Source organism: Macrobrachium nipponense, chromosome 8, assembly GCF_015104395.2.
Source record: "Macrobrachium nipponense isolate FS-2020 chromosome 8, ASM1510439v2, whole genome shotgun sequence".
NCBI lineage: Eukaryota > Metazoa > Arthropoda > Malacostraca > Decapoda > Palaemonidae > Macrobrachium > Macrobrachium nipponense.
Window position 1 is genome coordinate 75,524,905 of NC_087203.1, and position 22,500 is coordinate 75,547,404.

The 22,500-nt window shown below is 35.3% G+C and overlaps 1 protein-coding gene across 1 annotated transcript in view; it reads right to left on the reverse strand.

The window, feature by feature from the left end:
* LOC135222855 (probable 3',5'-cyclic phosphodiesterase pde-5) overlaps window positions 1-22,500 on the reverse strand; it is a 411,879-nt gene that overhangs the window by 58,828 nt on the left and 330,551 nt on the right. The window contains 3 exon segments of the mRNA XM_064261193.1: window positions 19,322-19,548; window positions 19,908-20,055; window positions 20,602-20,795. Of these exon segments, the coding sequence (XP_064117263.1) occupies window positions 19,322-19,548; window positions 19,908-20,055; window positions 20,602-20,795 (569 nt within the window).

Sequence of the window (22,500 nt, forward strand, 5' to 3'; positions counted from 1 at the left end):
TGGATGTCGCCATATTGCCTATTTTTCGGTATATATCGCAAGCGGTTCTCAAAACGATTGTCAGTATGGTCAGCCGTGTAGGGATCAGACCCTTCAATGTATTTACCCATCAGGTGGAGAGATTTCGCGGACAAGACCAACTCGTATATGTGCGCGCAACTGTGTTCGTGTATATGCATGTGCTAGACTATATTGGAGAGAGAGAGAGAGAGAGAGAGGTCTGGAAACGACTGAGCGGGATATTGTGATTAATATTTACATATAGCTTCATTCCATGGCGGTACGTATTTGCAAATTAACTGAATGATATTAGCTGACGGATGGAAGTGCAATGTATACTCGTATATGAGATTGTTCTAACGAAGCATAGATAAATTCGTATCATAGGAAAAAAAAAAACCAAAACTATTTAGCAACTCAATGCAAACACATGAAATAATGATAACCAATGCATATCAATATTTCCCATATATATATATATATATATATATATATGTATATATATATAATATAGATATATATACATACATATATATAATACATATATGCATATATATATATATATATATATATATATATATATATATATATACACATATGCATAACTAAAACCTTCAAGTATTTATCTACGTAAACAAGCGATCGCAAAATTAAAACATACAGAAACGGAATGAAATACTAATGTTAGTCCGTCAAACATTCCTCCTCCTCTTCTGTTTGGGGCGCAGTTTTCATAAAAAAACCGAAAACTGGGAATGGGGAAAAATTTCGAACCCATCTAGATTTCATTTCGAAATCTGTGGACGTTGGTCGAACAGCTGATTGACCACACTGGTCGTTAGTTACAAATCCCTTTAAACCATACAGTTATTCATATGAGATCCGCGGTGCTTTAACTGAGCACAAATACACAAAGAAAATTGTTTAATGACGGAGATAAGTAGGCGTCAAGCATAAGAGAAAGACGGGGGGCAATTATACACTTTTATCAGTCTAGTTACATAAAGAATTCAAAACATTATTTACGATATTTGTAACTGATACCGGTGCTAGTTTCCAAGCAGAGAGAGAGAGAGAGAGAGAGAGAGAGAGAGAGAGTTCTCTTTCATTTTTTAGCAAGAATTACAAAATTGAAGTTTTGATCTACCCAGCGCAAATTTTCAGGCTAAAATCCTCATGTTTTCAGGCACCAATTCACGCTGGTTTTATGTGGCATTAAACGCTGCGTATTTTTAGCCTGACAAAGATTACATTTGCTCAGTCAAAGAGGGAATGAAGAATTAAAGGGAAGGCTACAATGCAATTAAGTTTTAAATAATTTGGTAAAACGAAACGTATGTTTTTGCCTTAATTTCTCGCGTTGTTTGTGCTTGACAGAATTGACACTGAAGACGAAAATGCGCAGGCGCAAACTGGCAGCTCCTGAGAACAATTTGCACATAAATATTTGTGCAATATATAATGCAACAAAGTGAGATCTTGCACAATACTACAAAAAAAGACAAAAATGAACATTATCTCTTCACCGATTTTCTCTTTCCCTTCTGGTAGTCTCAGGTTTCGTCAATGCAAAGGCGAGAAGAAGGGAAATAAGACGACAAATCATCCCTACAGCCGACTCGTCACGTTGCCGCGGCCGAATCTCTCGGCTCCATCCTCGCGAGTCAATCTCCGCCCACTCGACCACTTCTCTTTGGTGATGACACTGAGGTTGGATGTCACTAAATTGCCTGCGCTTCGCTTCTAGAGATGTCGAGGGCGGTTCTCAAGTGCCGAGGAAATCTGTTAGCATGGACAACCGTTTAGCGAATAGACCCTTCACTGGTTTTGCTTCATGTGCTGAGATTTCGTTGCCAAAACCATCCGGCATATGTGCGCGTAACTGTGTTTGTGTATGTGCGTGTGTTATATTATATTAAGCATTGTGGAGAGAGAGAGAGAGAGAGAGAGAGAGAGAGAGAGAGAGTGGGGGTAGGGGTGGGGTCCGTGTTGGGGTAATATGAAATTTAGGCCAAAGGCCAAGCACTGGGACCTATAAGGCCATTCAGCGCTGAAATGGAAATTGACAGTAAAAGGGTTGATAAGTGTAATCGTAGTTGCACAATGAAGCAGTTGTTAGGAGAGGGTGGAAAGTAAGATGGAAGAAAGATAATATGAAAGGAGGTACACTAAAAGGAAAGAAAGGGGTTGCGGCTAGGGGCCAAAGGCACGCTGCAAAGAACCTTAAGTAATGCCTACAGTGCACCTCACTGGCGGCACTAACCCCCTACGGTGGAGGGGGTGGGGGAGAAAGATGGCATAGCTCAGAGATCATTAAACGCACACTACGGTCACACACGGACAAAATAAATACCTGGTTATACAAGACATTATATGACTTACAAATACGACCGCAATAAAACTGTCTAACTCCGGTGTCTGTCACGTCTCACTGTGACCTCCTACCGCTCGCATACCCGTAACAATGTCAATGACGTCACACTCAGCCATGCCTCCTTAATCAGGATTTGACCGGAATGATACCACCCAACCCCCGCATACCTCCGCCCCTACCCATACTCCCTTCCCCGACCCACAGTGAGTAAAATTTGTTTGTTTTTATTTTCTTTCCTCTTTCGAGGAGTTGCCGTCATGTGAAAAATTAAAATATGCATTGCCTTCCTTAGCTAAGTAATGCATTTTTGTGTTTCATTTTTTACATAACGGTTGTGAAGAATTTGCGTTTATGACGTTTGGTTATCAATAGTTTGATATATTTTCCTGCATAAAATCAGAATTGGCTGCGTATTTCGAAGGACATTGATCTCATTCACTGATAACACAAAAGTTGCTCTCGAAAGAGAAAACTTCGAGAACTTGATTTTTAAAAACATTTTAATGGCTGATATGACGAGATTTGCTGGAGTTCCGGGTTCTCATATAAATAAATGAATTCTCATGGAAAAGCATGCAATTTATTACCGTCTCCCTAATATCTGATTAATCTTTTACTGAATAAATAGAATGTCTTCATTTTTGTATCATTTAGGAGGAATAGTTCGAAGAGCATTAAAGCTGCACTGATCACTTAGGTCATAAAACCATTGAAATAAACGTTAAACCCAAGAAATTCTAAAGTTCCCTTTTCATGAACATGGCGCCTCGATGAAACTCGTATAGAGAATTTTAGAACGCATTTAACTTGTGGACTGCTGTGCAGTCTTGGTGGTCGATGACCACTGACCTCACGATGTAACTGAAACTAAATCTGTCAAACAATCAATCAACCCAACTCTATTTCTGAATTTGTAATGTTCTAAACCTTTGACGACTCATATTTCGTATCTGGCTTACACATCTCGACACAGTTCTTATTCCAAGGAGTTGAGTTGAATGTAGAAATTAGGCGAAAGGCCAAGCACTGGGACCTATGAGGTCATTCAGCGCTGAAACGGAAATTGACAGTAAAATGTCTGAAAGATGTAACAGGAGGAAAACCTCGCAATTGCATTATGTATTACTTGTTAGGAGATGGTGGAAAGTAAGATGGAAGTAAGAGAATATGAGAGGAGGTACAGTAAAAGAAACGAAAGAGGTGCAGCTAGGGGCCAAGGGCACGCTGCAAAGAAGCTTAAGTAATGCATACAGTGCATCGCGTGAGGTGCACTGACGGCACTACCCCCCGAGTAGAAGGGTCGTTCCCCAACCAGTCGACCCATCTTTGAATGAGCACCAGTCCTAACTGGGAATCAAAGACGGAGCAGAAAGGAGCTGGTCACACTATTCCCATAATCCTCTGTAGCCTTAGTATACATATCACTTATACGACATAACTCTAACACCATTCTATCGCACTTTCTGAAACCACTTGTCAAATTCCCTTAATTTTTTGGAGTTTTCTCTCGGCCTAAGATCTTTGGGTTCCGATTTATTAAAACTCCGCATTAAAAAAAAAAAGGCGAAATATAACTCAGATTCCTTGTTAAGCTGAAGGACTAATTATGCTATCCAATATTTCATATAATCAGCATAGATGATGTTAGGTTTACTTAGCTTTATAACAAAGAACGCAATTTAAGTGTATGCTGCTACCAAATATTGGACTAAGCCACCCCGTTGGCTTTTAGGGCCTCCTTGTGACCCATAACCGTTTGTGTAAAGCTTCTCAGGTCCGCTGCCAGTTTCTCTGATTTTAGAATTTTAAAATACAGGAGCTCACGAGGTCCAATAAAGTTCATTTATCTACCTATTTATTTAAATAGTTTTTATTCTGTTGAAGGGAAGACTCGATTTTTCGTTCTTTGATATCAACCGCAAGATTCGCCCATCAGCGACGGACTGCCACGAAGATTAGTTTTTTCTCTATTTTTCGAGATTCCTTTTTCGAATTAGTAACTGATATCGCAATCGGAACGGTTATACAGACAATATTCTGGCCTTTTAATATATATTGAAATATACATAAATACACACACGCACACTCTATATTTATATATATATATATTATATATATATATATATATATATATATATATATATATATATATATACTAGCTGACCAACTAGGTATGCCCAAGAAAACTCTATTGGGCCAAAGCTACAAACTACAAATTTACATATGTATATATATATATATATATATATATATATATATATATATATATATATATATATATATATATAATATATACTAGCTGACCAACTAGGTATGCCCAAGAAAACTCTATTGGGCCAAAGCTACAAACTACAAATTTACATATGTATATATATACATATATTAGCTGACCAACCAGGCATGCCCAGGAAAACTCTGTTGAGCAAAAGCTACAAACTACAAATTTTCAAACATTCTGTTGTTGTTGTTATTATTATTATTATTATTATTATTATTATTATTATTATTATACATGTATATATATTTGTATATAATATGTATATATATGTGTGTATATGTATATATATGCATATATATACATATATATATATATATATATAATATATATATTATATATATATATATATATATATATGATATATTATATAACTAAATGAGAGAGAGGGAGAGAGAGAGAGAGAGAGAGAGAGAATGTTCAATCAAAAACCAGGCACCTACGGTCAGCTTCCGTGACGTTTCACTCAAGCAACAGACGAGGCAATATCAGACGAGAATTTAATTCGCACTTGGAAGATTTTAATTTCTGGTTGATTCATATACTTTTTCCATCTTAAAAATATTTCTACTCATTTACTTTGAGCGTTTTGGACCGAATGGTTTACAATTAAAAACATAAACACAATACTCCTGTTTTTTTAAGGCACATACTCGAATAATAAGTGTTACACTGTCATCAGATATTTCTTTAAGTAAAAATAAAAAAAGATTAGAAAAATACTGATAAAAAAAAATGTCATATGCATCTACTATAATTTCATGAGGTAACAAAATTTAACAAGACTTTTAAGGAAAATAGTAGATAATTGAATTTTAAGGTATATAATATATACCTTAAAATATATATACTATCTATATAATAGTAAATAAATATAAGAGACCATTTACCAACAAAGAAAGCATATAAAGAATAGAATGCACATATGCAGAGAGAGAGAGAGAGAGAGAGAGAGAGAGAGAGAGTTAAAGGTAACTATCCATTTTATCTAACTTTCAGTTATTCATCCTAACTGAATCATCACTTAAGAGATCGGTGCGGCTTAACGCAATTTGAACGAATTTTTATGAGTATTAAGAAAAAGGAAGAAATTTCTATTAACTCAGCAAAAGAACTTGCAGAAATATGAAATTAATTTATTAATATAAGAACCCGGAACTTCGGAACATCTCGTTAAATCATCCACAAAAAGGCTTCACAAACTAATTTCTGAAAACTTGCCAATTTTCTCTGTCGAACTTAGCTTTTATGATATCATTAAATAAAATCAGTTTCCTTGGGTTTCCTGGTATCACTGAATGAAATGAATTTCCTCCAACATGATAGGAAGTCATAAAAAAACCCTTAAAACTGAAACTGTCGGTCAATGTAAAGATCATTAACCCCTTGTTTACCTCGTAATTACGTTACCCGAGAGTCAGGCAATGTTCAACAATATCCAGCATTCCAGGTAAATTGAAAATCCATTTGCCAAGGCAATGAGGTCTTTTCTGGAAACACGTTTCAGTCAAAATCTGGAATTACTTGAGGGAAAAATGACTGATTGTGAATTATCTGGCTTCACACCCAGGGTCATTGTTACCGTGGAAGACAAAGGATAATTTCTGAGTTAAACTACCATGATTTAGTATTCTAAAAGCTTGGTCAAGAGAAATAACGTAAAACCTTAATTTTGCTGTCACTATATTTTGGAAAGTAACTGTAAACTCTCACAGCAAAAACGTATCTCTAAAATACTAGCTCTCTCTCTCTCTCTCTCTCTCTCTCTCTCTCTCTCTCTCTCTATCTCTCTCTCGTCCACTCCCTCTGTATCACATCGCTCTCTTCTACTCACTGTCATCACCGCGATCTGCTATTATATAATATATTATAGATATATTATATTTATGATAGATATATAAGTACACCGAGATATATATATCTATATATATATATTTATATATATATATATATTATATATTATCATATACATATATCTATATTATATGTATATATATACCATAGGATACATATAATGTATATTACATATGTATATATATAGATATATATATATCTAATTATTATTAAAAGATAAGTATAGATTTATGATCCACACACACACACACAACACAACACACACAACACATTAGAAGTATATATATATAATATATATATGAGATATATAATTTATATATACATATATTATATTAGTAATGTTATATATAACATAGATATATATAACGTATTATTACAACATGTTATTAGAAAACAAATAATATTAATATATAGTAATAGAAGTATAGATTTATGATACAAACAAACACACACACCACACACACACCATAGATATATAATAATAATATATACTATATATATTAGATTATAGTATATATATAATATATTATAGATATGTTCATATATACATAAAATTTATCGTAACAATTTCCATTTCAGCCCTGAATGACCTCATAGGTCCAAATTCTATATTCAACTCTATATTCAACCAATCCATCTCCCTCTTTACACTGTCCTAAGCGCTGAATGGCCGAAAGGCACTATATCTTTCTACAATCCTTTATTTCGCTGTCACTATATTTTGGAAAGTAACTGAAATTTCTCACAGGAATAACACATCACTAAAACACTACTAGCTGTCGCACTTTCAATCTATCTGATGTGTTGGTATATCAAATATAATATATATATATATATATATATATATATATTATATAATATATATATATATATACTTAATAGTTATATCCTATAATTATTAATATATATATATCTTGATATCCCAGCACATCAGATAAAGTGAAAGTTCTAGAGCTAGTAGTACTTTAGTGATATGTTATAGCTGTGAGAAATTACAGTTACTTTCCAATATATAGTGACAGCGAAATAAAGGAATGCAGTAAAATATAATGTCATAACCAGAAACAGCGTTTTGTTGCGATAGATTACCGTAGAGAGCTCTTCGGTGATAACACCATTTATGAGGGAGGTGCCTTATTGCAAGGAGAGATGTTTATTATCAAGTTATTGATTGATTTATATATCTGTTACTCCTGCAAGGTGGCTGTACTAATCTTTTCCTTTATATGCATAACATTCATACATTTTGCTTCCAGTTCATTCAGCGCCCAGGACAGTGTAAATAGGAAGATGGAATGACTAGACAGCACGGTAAACATACCCAGAAAATAGTCATTAAATAAAGGTAATGCCACGGAGGAAAATGAAAAAACGACAACTGCCGAGATCGTTCGGTCTTAACGACCCTTTAGTCTCCCTATTGTAAAGGGTCGTTAAGACCGAAAGATCTCGGCATTTCTCGTTTTTTTCATTTTCCTCCGTGGCATTACCTTTATTTATACATAGCATCACGTTTTATATATTTCGTGATCAAGTAAATCAATAGTCATTAAGTATACGGACCTAAAAGTTGACCAGGGAGAAAACTCCACAGTTGAACGAAAACGTAAAATTAGAGATGTTGGACAGCACGATTGAAGAAAGGAAGCGGGAACGGAGGTAAAGTAAAAGACTAAATGGTGGATGCCCCCGTAGGAGGCTAGTACTGTCAGTGCACCTCATGCAGTGCACTGTAGGTATTACTTAAGGTTCTTTGCAGCGTCCCTTCGGCCCCTAGCTGCACCAACTTTCATTTCTTTTACTGTACGTCCGTTCATGTTCTCTTTTTCTTCTTACATTCTACCCTCGCCTAACAATTGTTTCATAGTGCAACGGGAGGTTTTCCTCCTGTTACACCTTTCAAGCCTTTCTGTTCTCATTTTTCCTTTCAGCGCTGAGTGACCTCATAGGTCCCAGTATGGTGCACCGCGTGAAACCGTAAAAAAGAGGAAAATCCCGATTTACGTCGGGGTGGAATTACGAAGGGAGATCACGTCAAGAGAACATATACTTCGGGGGAGGACATTTGAGGACACGTCAAGGGGACATACTTCGGAGGAGGACATTTTTCCCTGGCGTCGAGGCTTCGATAACAAGGGACCCTTAACACAGCCTAATCCCTTTGAAGTTTCCTTTTGGGAGCGAGACCAAAAGGAAACCTAGGAGGGGAGGGGGACTGAGGGACGGGAGGAACGGGGAAGGAAGAGTCAGGGAGAAAGGATAGGAGGAGGAGGTGAGAGAAAGAGAGCTCTTCGGTGATAACACCATTTATGAGGGAGGCCCCTTAATGCAACATACTAAGGAGAAACATACTAAGAAGAGATGTCTTTTATAAAGTTATTTATTGGTTTATATATCTGTTACTCCTGCAAGGTTTCTACTACTCTTCTTTATACATTTTGCTTCCAGTTCATTTGTTAAGTCCTGAGTTTCGTATAACCAGTGTAACCAGTGAGTGTTAAGAGGATCGTTTAGACTGAGGTAATAAGGGTAACATTTTAAACATATTCAGTTTTTGTCATTTCATATCTGTGTCCATTTATTTATTTTTATGGTTTCAACCTTATCCCATAACGAGGTCCCGGTGGAATAAAACGCATAAAGCTTCAAGGTTAAAAAGGAGAAATGGATAGGCAAGCAACTCTTGACGCGTTTGCTAGTTTTGTTTATTTACTTTAGTCGTTTTTTTTTTCTCTGTCGCAATTTGGTTGTCTGTGCTTTGTATGCTTTGTCGACGTTATTTCTTTCCTTACTGGTCGCCAGTTGTATTACTTTTTAAAACTTGTGTGTACGAATGTTTATTCTTCTGCATTTTTAAACTTATGACCTGTTTGTTTGTTTACGTCTTCCTGCACATCTATCATAGCCTGTATGTTTGCCTAATGGCATCTGGTCCCTATTCACCTTCATCTTTAATCTTGCATGTGTGCCTAATTTAACCATAAGTTAACTATTTCTTGTTTGCATAACGCTTACTTATTAAGAGACAACTAATCACAGATGTGACACAGGTGAAAGGAAAGGAGGTATAACCTTAAACTATGTTTGTTGCTGTCTTTATTAAAGGCTAAGAAGCACCAAGAATAAAAGTCTCTATTGAAGGTTAAGAACCTAAAATGAAAGACTATTAAAGGTTAAGAGCCAAGAATGAAAGTCTCTTTTAAAGGTTGAGAACCAAGAATGAGTCGCTATTAAAGGTTAAGAGCCAAGAATGAGTCGCTATTAAAGGTTAAGAGCCAAGAATAAAAGTCTCTATTAAAGGTTGATTGCCATGAATGAAAGTCTCTGTTAAAGGTTAAGAGTCAAGAATGAAAGTCACTATTAAAGGTTAAGAAACCAAAAATAAAAGAAATCTCTATTAAAGGTTTAAGTGCCCAAGAATGAAAGTCTCTATTAAAGGTTAAGAGTCAAGAATGAGTCTCTATTAAAAGTTAAGAGCCATGAATGAAAGTCTCTATTAAAGGTTAAGAGCCAAGAATGAAAGTCTCTATTAAAGGTTAAGAGTCAAGAATGAAAGTCTCTATTAAAGGTTAAGAGCAAAGAATGAAAGTCTCTATTAAAGGTTAAGAGCCAAGAATGAAAGTCTCTATTAAAGGTTAAGAGCCAAGAATGAAAGTCTCTATTAAAGGTTAAGAGCCAAGAATGAAAGTTTCCATTAAAGGTTAAGAGTCAAGAATGAAAATCTCTATTAAAGGTAAGACCCAAAAATGAAAGTCTCTATTAAAGGTTAAGTGTCAAGAATGAAAGTCTCTATTAAAGGTTAAGAGCCAAGAATGAAAGACGCTATTAAAGGTTAAGCACCAAGAATGAAAGTCTCTATTAAAGGTTAAGAGTCAAGAATGAAAGTCTCTATTAAAGGTTAAGAGTCAAGAATAAAAGTCTCTATTAAAGGTTAAGAGCCAAGAATGAAAGTGTCTTTTAAAGGTTAAGAGACAAGAATGAAAGTCTCTATTAAATGTTAAGAGCCAAGAATAAAAGTCTCTATTAAAGGTTAATAGCCAAGAATGAAAGTCTCTATTAAAGGGAAAGAGCCAAGAATGAAAGTTTCTATTAAAGGTTAGGAGCCAAGAATGAAAGTCTCTATTAAAGGTTAAGAGCCAAGAATGAAAGATGCAATTAAAGGTTAAGCGCCATGAATGAAAGTCTCTATTAAAGGTTAAGAGCCTAGAATGAAAGACTATTAAAGGTTAAGAGCCAAGAATGAAAGTTTCTATTAAAGGTTAAGAGCCAAGAATGAAAGTCTCTATTAAAGGTTAAGAGCCATGAATGAAAGTTTCTATTAAAGGTTAAAAGCCATAAATGAAAGTCTTTATTAAAGGTTAATGCCTAGAATGAAAGACTATTAAAGGTTAAGAGCCAAGAATGAATGTTTCTATTAAGGGTTAAGAGCCAAGAATGAAAGTCTCTATTAAAGGTGAAGAGCCAAGAATGACAGTTTCTATTAAAGGTTAAGAGCCACGAATGAAAGTCTCTATTAAAGGTTAAGAGCCAAAAATGAAAGTCTCCATTAAAGGTTAAGAGCTAAGAATGAAAGACGCTATTAAAGGTTAAGAGCCAAGAATGAAAGTCTCTATTAAAGGTTAAGGGTCAAGAATGAAAGTCTCTATTGAAGGTTAAGAGTAAAGAATGAATGGCTCTATTAAAGGTTAAGAGTCAAGAATGAAAGTTTCTTTTAAAGGTTAAGAGCCAAGAATGAAAGTCTCTATTTTAAAGGTTAAGAGCCAAAATGAAAGTCTCTATTAAAGGTTAAGAGTCAAGAATGAAAATCTCTATTAAAGGTTAAGAGTCAAGAATGAAAGTCTCTATTAAAGGTTAAGTGTCAAGAATGAAAGTCTCTATTAAAGGTTAAGAGCCAAGAATGAAAGACGCTATTAAAGGTTAAGAGCCAAGAATGAAAGTCTCTATTAAAGGTTAAGAGCCAAGAATGAAAGTCTCTATTAAAGGTTAAGAGCCAAGAATGAAAGTTTCTATTAAAGGTTAAGAGCCAAGAATGAAAGTCTCTATTAAAGGTTAAGGGCCATGAATGAAAGATGCTATTAAAGGTTAAGCACCAAGAATGAAAGTCTCTATTAAAGGTTAAGAGCCTAGAATGAAATACTATTGAAGGTTAAGAGCCAAGAATGAAAGTTTTTATTAAAGGTTAAAAGCCAAGAATGAAAGTCTCTATTAAAGGTTAAGAGCCAAGAATGAAAGTCTCTATTAAAGGTTAAATGCCTAGAATGAAAGACTATTAAAGGTTAAGAGCCAAGAATGAAAGTTTCTATTAAAGGTTAAGAGCCAAGAATGAAAATCTCTATTAAAGGTGAAGAGCCAAGAAGGGTAAGTTCCCTAAAAGGATAGTAGCCAAGAATGAAGTCTCTATTAAAGGTTAAGACCCAAAAATGAAAGTTCCATTAAAGGATAAGAGCCACCGAATTGGAAGAATGCTAATTAAGGTTAAAGAGCCAAAGAATAAGTCTCCTTTGCCAAGAAAATTGAAAGGATGCTATTAAAGGTTAAGATCAAGAATGAAAAGTCCTCTATTTAAAGGTTAAGAGTTCAAGAATGAAAAGCTCTATAAAGGTAAAGAAGTCAAGAGGGAAAGCCACTATCAAAGGTTAATAGCCAAGAATGAAAGTCTCCATTAAAGGTTGAGAGCCAAGAATGAAAGTCTCTATTAAAGGTTAAGAGCCAAGAATGAAAGTCTCTATTAAAGGTTAAGAGTCAAGAATGAAAGTCTCTATTAAAGGTTAAGAACCAAGAATGAAAGTCTCTATTGAAGGTTAAGAGCCAAGAATGAAAGTGTCTTTTAAAGGTTAAGAGCCAAGAATGAAATTTTCTATTAAAGGTTAAGAGCCAAGAATGAAAGTCTCTATTAAAAGTTAAGAGTCAAGAATGAAAGTCTCTATTAAAGGTTAAGAGCCAAGAATGAAAGTGTCTTTTAAAGGTTAAAAGCCAAGAATGAAAGTCTCTATTAAGGTTAAGTGCCAAGAATGAAAGTCTCTATTAAAGGTTTAGAGCCAAAAATGAAAGTTTCTAATAAAGGTTAAGAGCCAAGAATGGAAGTTTCTTTTAAAGATTAAGCGCCAAGAATGAAAGTCTCTATTAAATGTTGAGAGCCAAGAATGAAAGACTATTAAAGGTTAAGAGCCAAGAATGAAAGTCTCTATTAAAGGTTAAGAGTCAAGAATGAAAGTCTCTATTAAAGGATAAGAGCATAAAAGACGAAGACTATTATAGGTGACCGAAGCCAAGGGGGGGGGAATGAAAGCTTCCTTAATTAAGAGCCAAGAATGAAAGCTTCTAAAATTAATTGGTTTAAGAACAAGAATGAAAAGTCTCTATTTAAAAAAGGTGAAGAAGTCAAGAATGAAAGTTTATAAAGGTTTAAGTTAAAGCAGCAAGAATGAAAGCCTCTCTATTAAAGGTTAAGAGCCCAAGAATGGAAAGTCTATATTAAAAAATTAAGAACCAAGAATGAAAGTCTCTATTGAAGGGTAAGAGCCCAAGAATGAAAGTCTCTATGTAGTTAAGAGCCAAGAATGAAAGTCTATTAAAGGTTAAGAACCAAGAATGAAAGTTCTCTATAAAAAGGTTAAGTGCCAAGAATGAAAGTCTTCTATTAAAGGTTAAGAACCAAGAAATGAATAAAGTCTCTATTAAAGGTTAAGAGCCAAGGAATGAAAGTCTTTATTAAAGGTTAAGAGTCAAGAATGAAAGTCTCTTAATAAAGGTTAAGTGTCAAGAATGAAAGGTCTCCTATTAAAGGTTAAGAGCCAAAGAATGAAAGTGTCTTTTAAAAGGTTTAAGAAGCCAAGAACTGAAAGTCTCTATTAAAGGTTTAACGAGCCAAGAATGCAAAGTGTTCCTATTAAAAGTTAAGAGTCAAGAAGATAAAGTCTATATTAAAGGTTTAAGAGACCAACGAATGAAGATTTCCTTTAAAAGATTAAGCGCCAAGAATGAAAGTCTCTATTAAATGGTTGAGAGCCAAGAAATGAAACTGTTAAAGGCTTTAAGAGCCAAGAACTGAAAGTCCTCTATTAAATGGTTCAAGAGTCAAGAATGAAAGTCTCTATTAAAGGATAAGAGCATAGAACGAACCGGGACTTATAGGTGAAGAGCCAAGAATGAAAGCTTCTATTAATGGTTAAGAACCAAGAATGAAAGTCTCTATTAAAGGTGAAGAGTCAAGAATGAAAGTTTCTATTAAAGGTTAAGAGCCAAGAATGAAAGTCTCTATTAAAGGTTAAGAGCCAAGAATGAAAGTCTCTATTAAAAATAAGAACCAAGAATGAAAGTCTCTATTGAAGGGTAAGAGCCAAGAATGAAAGTCTCTATTATAGGTTAAGAGCCAAGAATGAAAGTCTCTATTAAAGGTTAAGAACCAAGAATGAAAGTCTTCTATTAAAGGTTAAGTGCCAAGAATGAAAGTCTCTATTAAAGGTTAAGAACCAAGAATGAAAGTCTCTATAAAGGTTAAGAGCCAAGAATGAAAGTCTTATTAAGGTTAAGAGTCAAGAATGAAAGTCTCTAATAAAAGGTTTGGAATTGTGTCAGAATGAAAGTCTCTATTAAAGGTTAAGAGCCAAGAATGAAAGTGTCTTTTAAAGGTTAAGAGCCAAGAATGAAAGTCTCTATTAAAGGTTAAGAGCCAAGAATGAAAGTGTCTATTAAAAGTTAAGAGTCAAGAATGAAAGTCTCTATTAAATGTTAAGACCCAAGAATGAAAGTGTCTTTTAAAGGTTAAGAGCCAAGAATGAAATTCTCTATTAAAGGTTAAGAGCCAAGAATGAAAGTCTCTATTAAAAGTTAAGAGCCAAGAATGAAAGTTTCTAATAAAGGTTAAGAGCCAAGAATGAAAGTCTCTATTAAAGGTTAAGAGCCAAGAATGAAAGTTTCTATTAAAGCTTAAGCACCAAGAATTAAAGTCTCGATTAAAGGTTTGGTTAATGAAAGTTCCTTAGAAGAAAGGAAATCTCAAATTTAATAAAGTTTAAAGGTAAGCCTGAAATTTGATTTGAAGACAGAAAGTCTCTATTTAAAAGTTAAGAGCCTAAAGAATTGTAAAGAATATTAAAGGTTTAAGAGCCAATGAAATTGGAAAGTCTCTATTAGTAAGAAAGCCAAGAATGGGGGGGGGGGGGAAAGTTATAGGTTAGTTTAAAGCGCCAAGAATGAAAGGTCCGATTAAGTTAAGAGCCAAGAATTAAAGTTTTTCTATTAAAGGTTAGATCCAACGAATGAAGCTCTATTAAAGGTTGAACAGCCTAGAATGAAAGACTATTAAAGGTTAAGAGCCAAGAATGAAAGTTTCTATTAAAGGTTAAGAGTCAAGAATGAAAGTTTCTATCAAAGGTTAAGAGCCAAGAATGAAAGTCTCTATTATTGGTTATGAGCTATGAATAAAAGTGACTAAAGACGAAAATTCCGGGTTTGGCTAAACAGCGCTTTACGGCGCATGCCCAGTGCATGTTCAGGATGGGGATGGCATCACAAAGCTAGAGAGAGAGAGAGAGAGAGAGAGAGAGAGAGAGAGAGAGATCAGCTTACAGCGTTAATGAAGGTGAAGACAACCCGCGTCCTCGTTATTTTCGCTATCATGAACTTCCTCTTAATTACAGTTGCAATCTGACTGCCCGACAATCAAGCGACGACAAGGGAACTCTCTTTTTTTTCTTCTTCTTCTTCTTCTTCCTTTTCTTTTCTTTTTTTTTTTGTCTTCTAGTTTTATGGGATCGCCTAGATATCTGGAATCCAGTTTTCTGGAGCATCTCGAGTCACCTGGAATCTTCTAGTTATCTGGAATCTCCTAGTTATCTGGAATCACCTAGTTACCTGGTATCTTCTAGCTATCTGGAATCTAGTTTTCTGGAGTCTTCTAGTTACCTGGAATCTTCTAGTTACCTGGAATCTTCTAGTTGCCTCGAATATAGTTTCTGGAATTTCCTAGTTATCTGGAATCTCCATTAACTGGAATCATCTAGTTGTCTGGAATCTAGTTTTCTTGAGCATCTCATTTACCTGGAATCTTCCAGTTCTCTCTGATCTAGTTTTCTGGAGTCTTACAGTTACCTAGAATCTCTTAGCTATCTTTGGTCTAGTTTTCTGGAAACTCCGTGTTACCTGGAATCTTCTAGTTACCTGGAATCTCCTAGTTACCTGGAATCTTCTAGCTAACTGGAATCTAATTTTCTGGAGTGTGCTAGTTACCTGGAATCTTCTAGTTTCCTGGAATATAGTTTTAAGGCATTTCCTAATTATCTGGATTCTCCGTTAACTGGAACCATCTAGTTGTCTAGAATCTAGTTTTCTGGAGCATCTCAGTTACCTGGAATCTTTTAGTTATCTTTGATCTAGATTTCTGGAGTCTTACATTTAACTGGAATTTTCTAGTTATCTTTGATCTAGTTTTCTGGAATCTCCCTGTTACCTGTAATCTCTAAGGTTACCTGGCTCTTAGGTTCCTCTAAGTTACTGGACTCTAAGCTAACGGAATCTAATTTTCTGGAGTCTGCTAGTTACCTGGAATCTTCTAGTTACCTGGTATATAGTTTTCTGCAATCTCCTAGTTATCTGGAACCTATTTGTCTGGAATCTGTTAACTGGAACCATCTGGTTACCTGGAATCATGTTTTCTGGAGCATCTCAGGTACCTGGAATCTTCTAGTCATCTCTGATCTAGTTTTCTTGAGTCTCCTAGTTACCTGGAATCTCCTAGTTATCTTTGATGAAGTTTTCTGGAATCTCCGTGTTACCTGGAATCTTTTAGTTATTTGGAATCTCATAGTTACCTGGAATTTTCCAGTTATCTTTTATCTGGTTATCTGGTGTCTTCTAGTTACCTGGAATCTTCTAGCTATCTTGGATCTGGTTTTCTGAAGTCTCCTAGTTAACCTGGAACTTCTAGTTATATCCGATCTAGTTTCCTGGAATCTCCGTTATCTGGAATCATCTGTTTATCTTGGATCTGATTTTCTGGGTTCTCCTAGTTAACTAGGAACTTCTAGTTATCTGGAATCTCCATTACCTGGAATCATCTGGTTATCTTAGAGCTGGTTTTCTGGATTTTACTAGTTAACCAGGAACTTCTAGTTATCTGGAATCTCCGTTACCTGGTATCATCTGGTTATTTTGGATCTGGTTTTCTGGATTCTCTTAGTTAACCAGGAACTTCTAGTTATCTTGAATCTAGTTTTAAGGAGTCTCCTAGATACCTGAAATCTTCTGGTTGTTTTAAATCGAATTTTCTGGCGTCTCCTAGTTATCCGGAATTTTCTAGTTATCTGGAATCTTGTTTTCTGGAGTTTCCAAGATATCTGGAATCTTCCGGTTATCTTGGATCTGGTTTTTTGGAGTCTCTGGAGTCTCATAGTTACCCACAATCTCCTGGTTATCAGGAATATATTTTTCTGGAATATTCAAGTTGTCCGAAATCTACTTTCCGGAGTCTCATTGAGATATTCTAGTTATACAGAATATTCAAACTATCTAGAATGTGGAAACAATTTTACTGTTAACAGTATTGGTTACGTGGTGGTGCCGAGTTCAGCCCTACAGGCAGCTTCGTGACTCCCCGGCTGCCTACCTCTCATTTTGTCCTTGTTTTTTGAAAGCTGTTTTTTAAAGGTCATGTTCATTACTTCCTTCAGAGTCAATGTCCCTTATAGGTTTCTGTAAAAGAACACTATTGAGATGGCCTTTGTCTGTCTTTCTGCCCTTTTTCTGTCCGCCCTCATATCTTAAAAATTACTCAGACTAGGGGGCTGCAAAATGGTATGTTGATATCTCACCCTCCAATCATCAAACATACCAAATTAGAGCCCTTTAGCCTCAGTAGTTTTGATTTTATTTAAGGTAAAAGTTGACCATGATCGTGCGTCTGGCACAGCTATAGGGCAGGCCACCACCTGAATGTTTCATGGGCCACGGCTCATCCAACATTATACGCTGTACAGAATTTTTTTTACATGTTTCTGTTCGTTTCTTCTGGACTGGGCTACATAGGGACCACTGGGATGCTCAACCAATAGTTCTCTTTCTCTTCCTTAAAACAGAGAGAGAGAGAGAGAGAGAGAGAGGAAGAGAGAGAGAGAGATTAAAAAAACTGTATATCCTAAATTATTTCTCTCTTCATTCGGCCCCACTAAAGGAATGGCTCGTAAAATTTGATTATGTAAACATTTCATTATACTCACTACAGTGTATTAACATTATTATGAACGTGAAAGTTGCGTGCTGAGCGCCATGCACTGTGAAAATATCATTTATACACATGCATGGTGAGTGTGTGTGTGTGTGTGTGTGTGTGTGTGTGTGTGTGTGGAGTCTTTCTCTTCCCAATATAGAACAGAAATAGAAAAATACTGATGGTGCTTTATGCAAGCAAGAATCAGCGGGGTAAACTGAGTTCTCAGTCAGTATATTGTTACACGGCAGATAATTTAATACAGGCGGTGACTTCAGCAAGGAAAATAATATCATTCTTCGGGACTTCAGCAAGGAAAATAATATTCTCGGGGACAAACTGAATAATGCAATAGTTCGAAATTGGAAACTTGAGTGGAAGAACATCGGTGTGCTGGTTTGCGTCTCCGGAAAGGAAGGAATGAATAAAAAATTCGACATCGCCAGGAAAAATGTGACATGCTCCGCCCAGTTCTTAGGTTCATTTCAAGTTGAACTGTCATTGCTGTTTCTTTTAAAATGAGGTTGTTTCTCACAGTAAGGGAAGTGGGTGGGGGTGACGAGGAACAACACATCGGCCACTAACTCATTCATAATTTAGCTGCTGAAAAATGGATAGCAAAATATTATTGTTTTTCTACTGGCGTTCTTTATCGAGACCAGAATTATTTACTTGTTTATTCCGCTGGTCACAAAAGAAAAAAAAGGAAGTTCTTGAATAAGAAGTAAAGATTGGAGAATAACAATGTAGGGGAAGTTGGACAGCTGAATGGAAAGAACGCAGGAGACGGGTGAAAAATACAAACCAGAAAGAAACAGAAGGCCAAGTATCTGGGAGCCAAAAGAAACTACAAACACCTACTATAATCAGCGGCCAACGAGTCCGTAAGCTTCATTATCGTGCACTGGCAACCTAATATGAAGATATCAAACGCACTGTTGACCTTTTGGTTGGAAAGGCTTGATATGAAGCCCTCGACTAGTTGATCTTGAGTGTAGGAGTTACATAGCAATTCAAAATAAAATACGTAAAAATCAGATATAGAATGTAGTGGTAGAACTATGCAATGTTTATGAAAGATAAAAAAAATCTGTTTAGAAAAATTAAAACAAACATATTAAACTGCACTAAAATCTAAAAATATTTTTGGTGTCTCAAAAAATATTTTTTTCACTTTTTAGTGCATTTTAATAAAAGCAAGTTTTAATTTTTTTATTCTTTTGTTTTATACTTTTTAGTTTTGACAGAGATCGTAACTGACTTATGATTGTAGCAAACAAAAATGAACGTGATATCCAATCGAGTCAAAGAGGGTTACTAACTTATTCTACCAATTCAAAGAAGGTATGAAAAATCCGAGTTTTCATACAAATCCTGAGATACTGGGAGAGGTCACTGTAGGGTCAATAGAGGTCACCGCTGATCTACTGATCATGTAAGATTATATTGATACCGGGATGGAGTAACCATGCAAAATTTCAAGGTCATCGGACGAAGGGAACAGGCCGAAAATTGAATTACAAGGTTTGACCTAAACACACACACAAGTACAGGTTAAACAAAAGCATGTAATAACAATCAGAAAAGCTAATTCACTCGCTATTCCACTCACTTGACAACGGAGAGGATGAAGTCGTTGAGCTTCCTCTGCTTGACCATGCTGTGGTAGAGCTCTGCGTAATGGAGGGCGATTCCTCCCCAAACGAGGTACGAGTTGACGATTTCCTCGTCCTCCTCGTGGAACGTTTCGCCAGTCTCCCTCCTGTACAGCTCCAAGACGGCGGCCAGTTCTCCGTCGCTCTGAGCGACGACCATGGCCAGAGCGTGGTGGACGCCTTGCTGTAAGTGGCCAAGAGCATCAGTCAATCTCCCAGCAGTACGGTACTTTTCAGCGTCCATTTATTAACATACAAATTATGGAATGGAATAGCATAGAGAGTTTAGGCCAAAGGTCAAGGTCCGAAAGGTGTAACAGGAGGAAAACCTCGCAGTTTCATTTATGAAATCATTGTTAGGAGACGTTGGATAGCAAGATGGAAGAAAGATAACATGAAAGGAGGTGCATTAAAAGGAACGAAAGGGAGTTGCAGCTAGGAGCCGAAGGGACGCTTCAAAGAACCTTTAAAGCAATGCCTACAGTGCACCCCATGCACATAAATTATGAAGAAACGGTACAAATTAAACTGTAAACTACTGACCTCTCTGAAGGGTGACCCCTGCGGGAACCTGGGGTCATTGGATGACAAGGTGACCCGCACTGTCTGTCGAGTGGAGGCTATCCATCCGCAGAGCCAAGCCCCAGTGCCAATATCGCAGCTCCAGGAGGTGTCTCCGCCAATTTCGACCCTGGGTCAGGAGGCCAAAATAGGTTATGTTAGTTTGAAAACGAACTGTGAATTCCTGTGTGAGTCGTTCATTTTCATATTTGTATGCATTACAAATACGTCTATTTATGTTTTGTGCATATTACACAACAATAAATTTTATATGTATTTATATAAACAAAAACATAGACGCACATTAACGATATAGTATGTAATTAAAAACAGATATCAATATAGTTGTACATAATAATTATCAATTGATACAATTTAATATATTATATATACATATATATATATATATATATATATATATATATATACTATATATATATATATATATATATATATATATATATATATATATATATATATATATATATATATATATATATATATATATAACATATATATATTTATTTATTTATTTATTTATTTTATAAATATGGGTGGAGAGTGAGAGAGTTAGAGATGAGAGGGAGGAGTGAGAGAGAGAGACGAGAGAGAGAGAGAGAGAGAGATCCACATGCTAAACCACGCTGCATGTAATCAACTAAATGCTTCTACACACCCATCCTTATTCTGGGAGTAGTAATGAAGAGTGTTGGAAGGCGGATGAGCTAAATACAAGTTGAAGCCGTCGGCGTTGACAGCAGAGCAGATGCACTGGGCCAACTCCCACAGGACCTGGGCCTTGTTCGGCTTCACGTGTAAGGAGGTCGTCAGCTCCTGCAACATCTTCCTTTTGTCGGCGTGGACGCAAAACTGAAAGGGCAGGGAGACATTATATATTTTCCTGTGGAGATAAATAAGTCTTTATATATATATATATATATATATATATATATATATATGTGTGTGTGTGTGTGTGTGTGTGTGTGTGTGTGTGTGTGTGTGTGTGTTACAGGGAATATGCTCAAGAAAACGACTAGGGCATCTGTGAAATAACCAATTCGCTTAGAGACATTTGATCCCCGAGGACTAGTACTAAACACGGCGAAATAGTTATTCATCTACACTGTTTCGGGGATCCAATGTGTTTCGCCGTGTTTTAGTACAGCCCTGGGGGATCAAATGCACCCTAGGACATTTGATCCCCCACGGGCTAGTACTAAACAAGGCAAAAAAAATGCATTCGACTCCCCCAGGGGAAAAATAGATAATACTAAACACGGCAAAATACATTTGACTCACCAGGGGCTAGTACTAAACACAGCAAAATGCATTTGACTCCGCCAGGGGTTAGTACTAAATACGGCGAAACATTGCAGATGAATCAGTGTTGCACAGTGTTTAGTACTAGCACTCGGGGTCCAAATGTTCCTAAGCTAATTGGTCAGTTCATATATTCCCTGTAACACACACAAAGTGTATGTGTTTATAATATATATATATATATATATATATATATATATATATATATATATGTATATATATATATATATATATATATATATATATATATATATATATATACTATATATATACTGAACCATTTCTCCGAACAGGGTGTGGATACAGGGAAAAGAAAGGGACATTGCTCAATGCTGTATTCATACCCAAGCTGTTGCGTCTGTTTCGTATAACTTCATAGAACGCTCATCATCAGTTCTTCGACACATCCTGCACACTTTGCTCCATTCACCTCTATCTTGAACACAGTCTCGTGCTTTCTGGATATTATGCCCCTTCTTATTTAATATCTAGCACTTTCTGGGCCTTCCTCTTCTCCTCTATCCGTTAATTATACAATCTTCTTTCCATCTCATCCTCCCTCTAGTTTTTCCATTTGACCAAACCATCTCAAAGAATTCGGATTCATCCTTTTCGTTACGCTATTTACCACTTCTCCGACGAATTACGACATTGCACCCGATTACTTCTTATTTATTTACTGATAATAAGCAAACATTTCATTTCATTCAGTGTATTTTACATTCCCATTCAATAAATCAACATCACTTCCATAATAGAGAGCTGGCATATATAATATATATATATATATATATATATATATATATATATATATATATATATAGATATATAGTATATATATATATATATATATAGATATGATATTATATATATATATATATATATATATATATATATATTATATATATAAGTTCCGTAGAACAGTTAAGAATAATGAGAACTTTGCTCATATATATATATATATATATATATATAAATATATATATATATATATATATATATCTATATATATATATATATATATATATATATATATTATATATATATATGATTTTCTAATAAAAAGAAGTTAATAAAAAGTGGAAACTTTGCTCATATATATTATATATATATATATATATATATATATATATATATATTATATATATATATATATATTAATATATATGAGACCTTCTAGAACATTTAGGAAAAATTGAGACATTTGTCCACTTACGTGATTGTCAATTAGATAATGATTACCATAAGACATCAT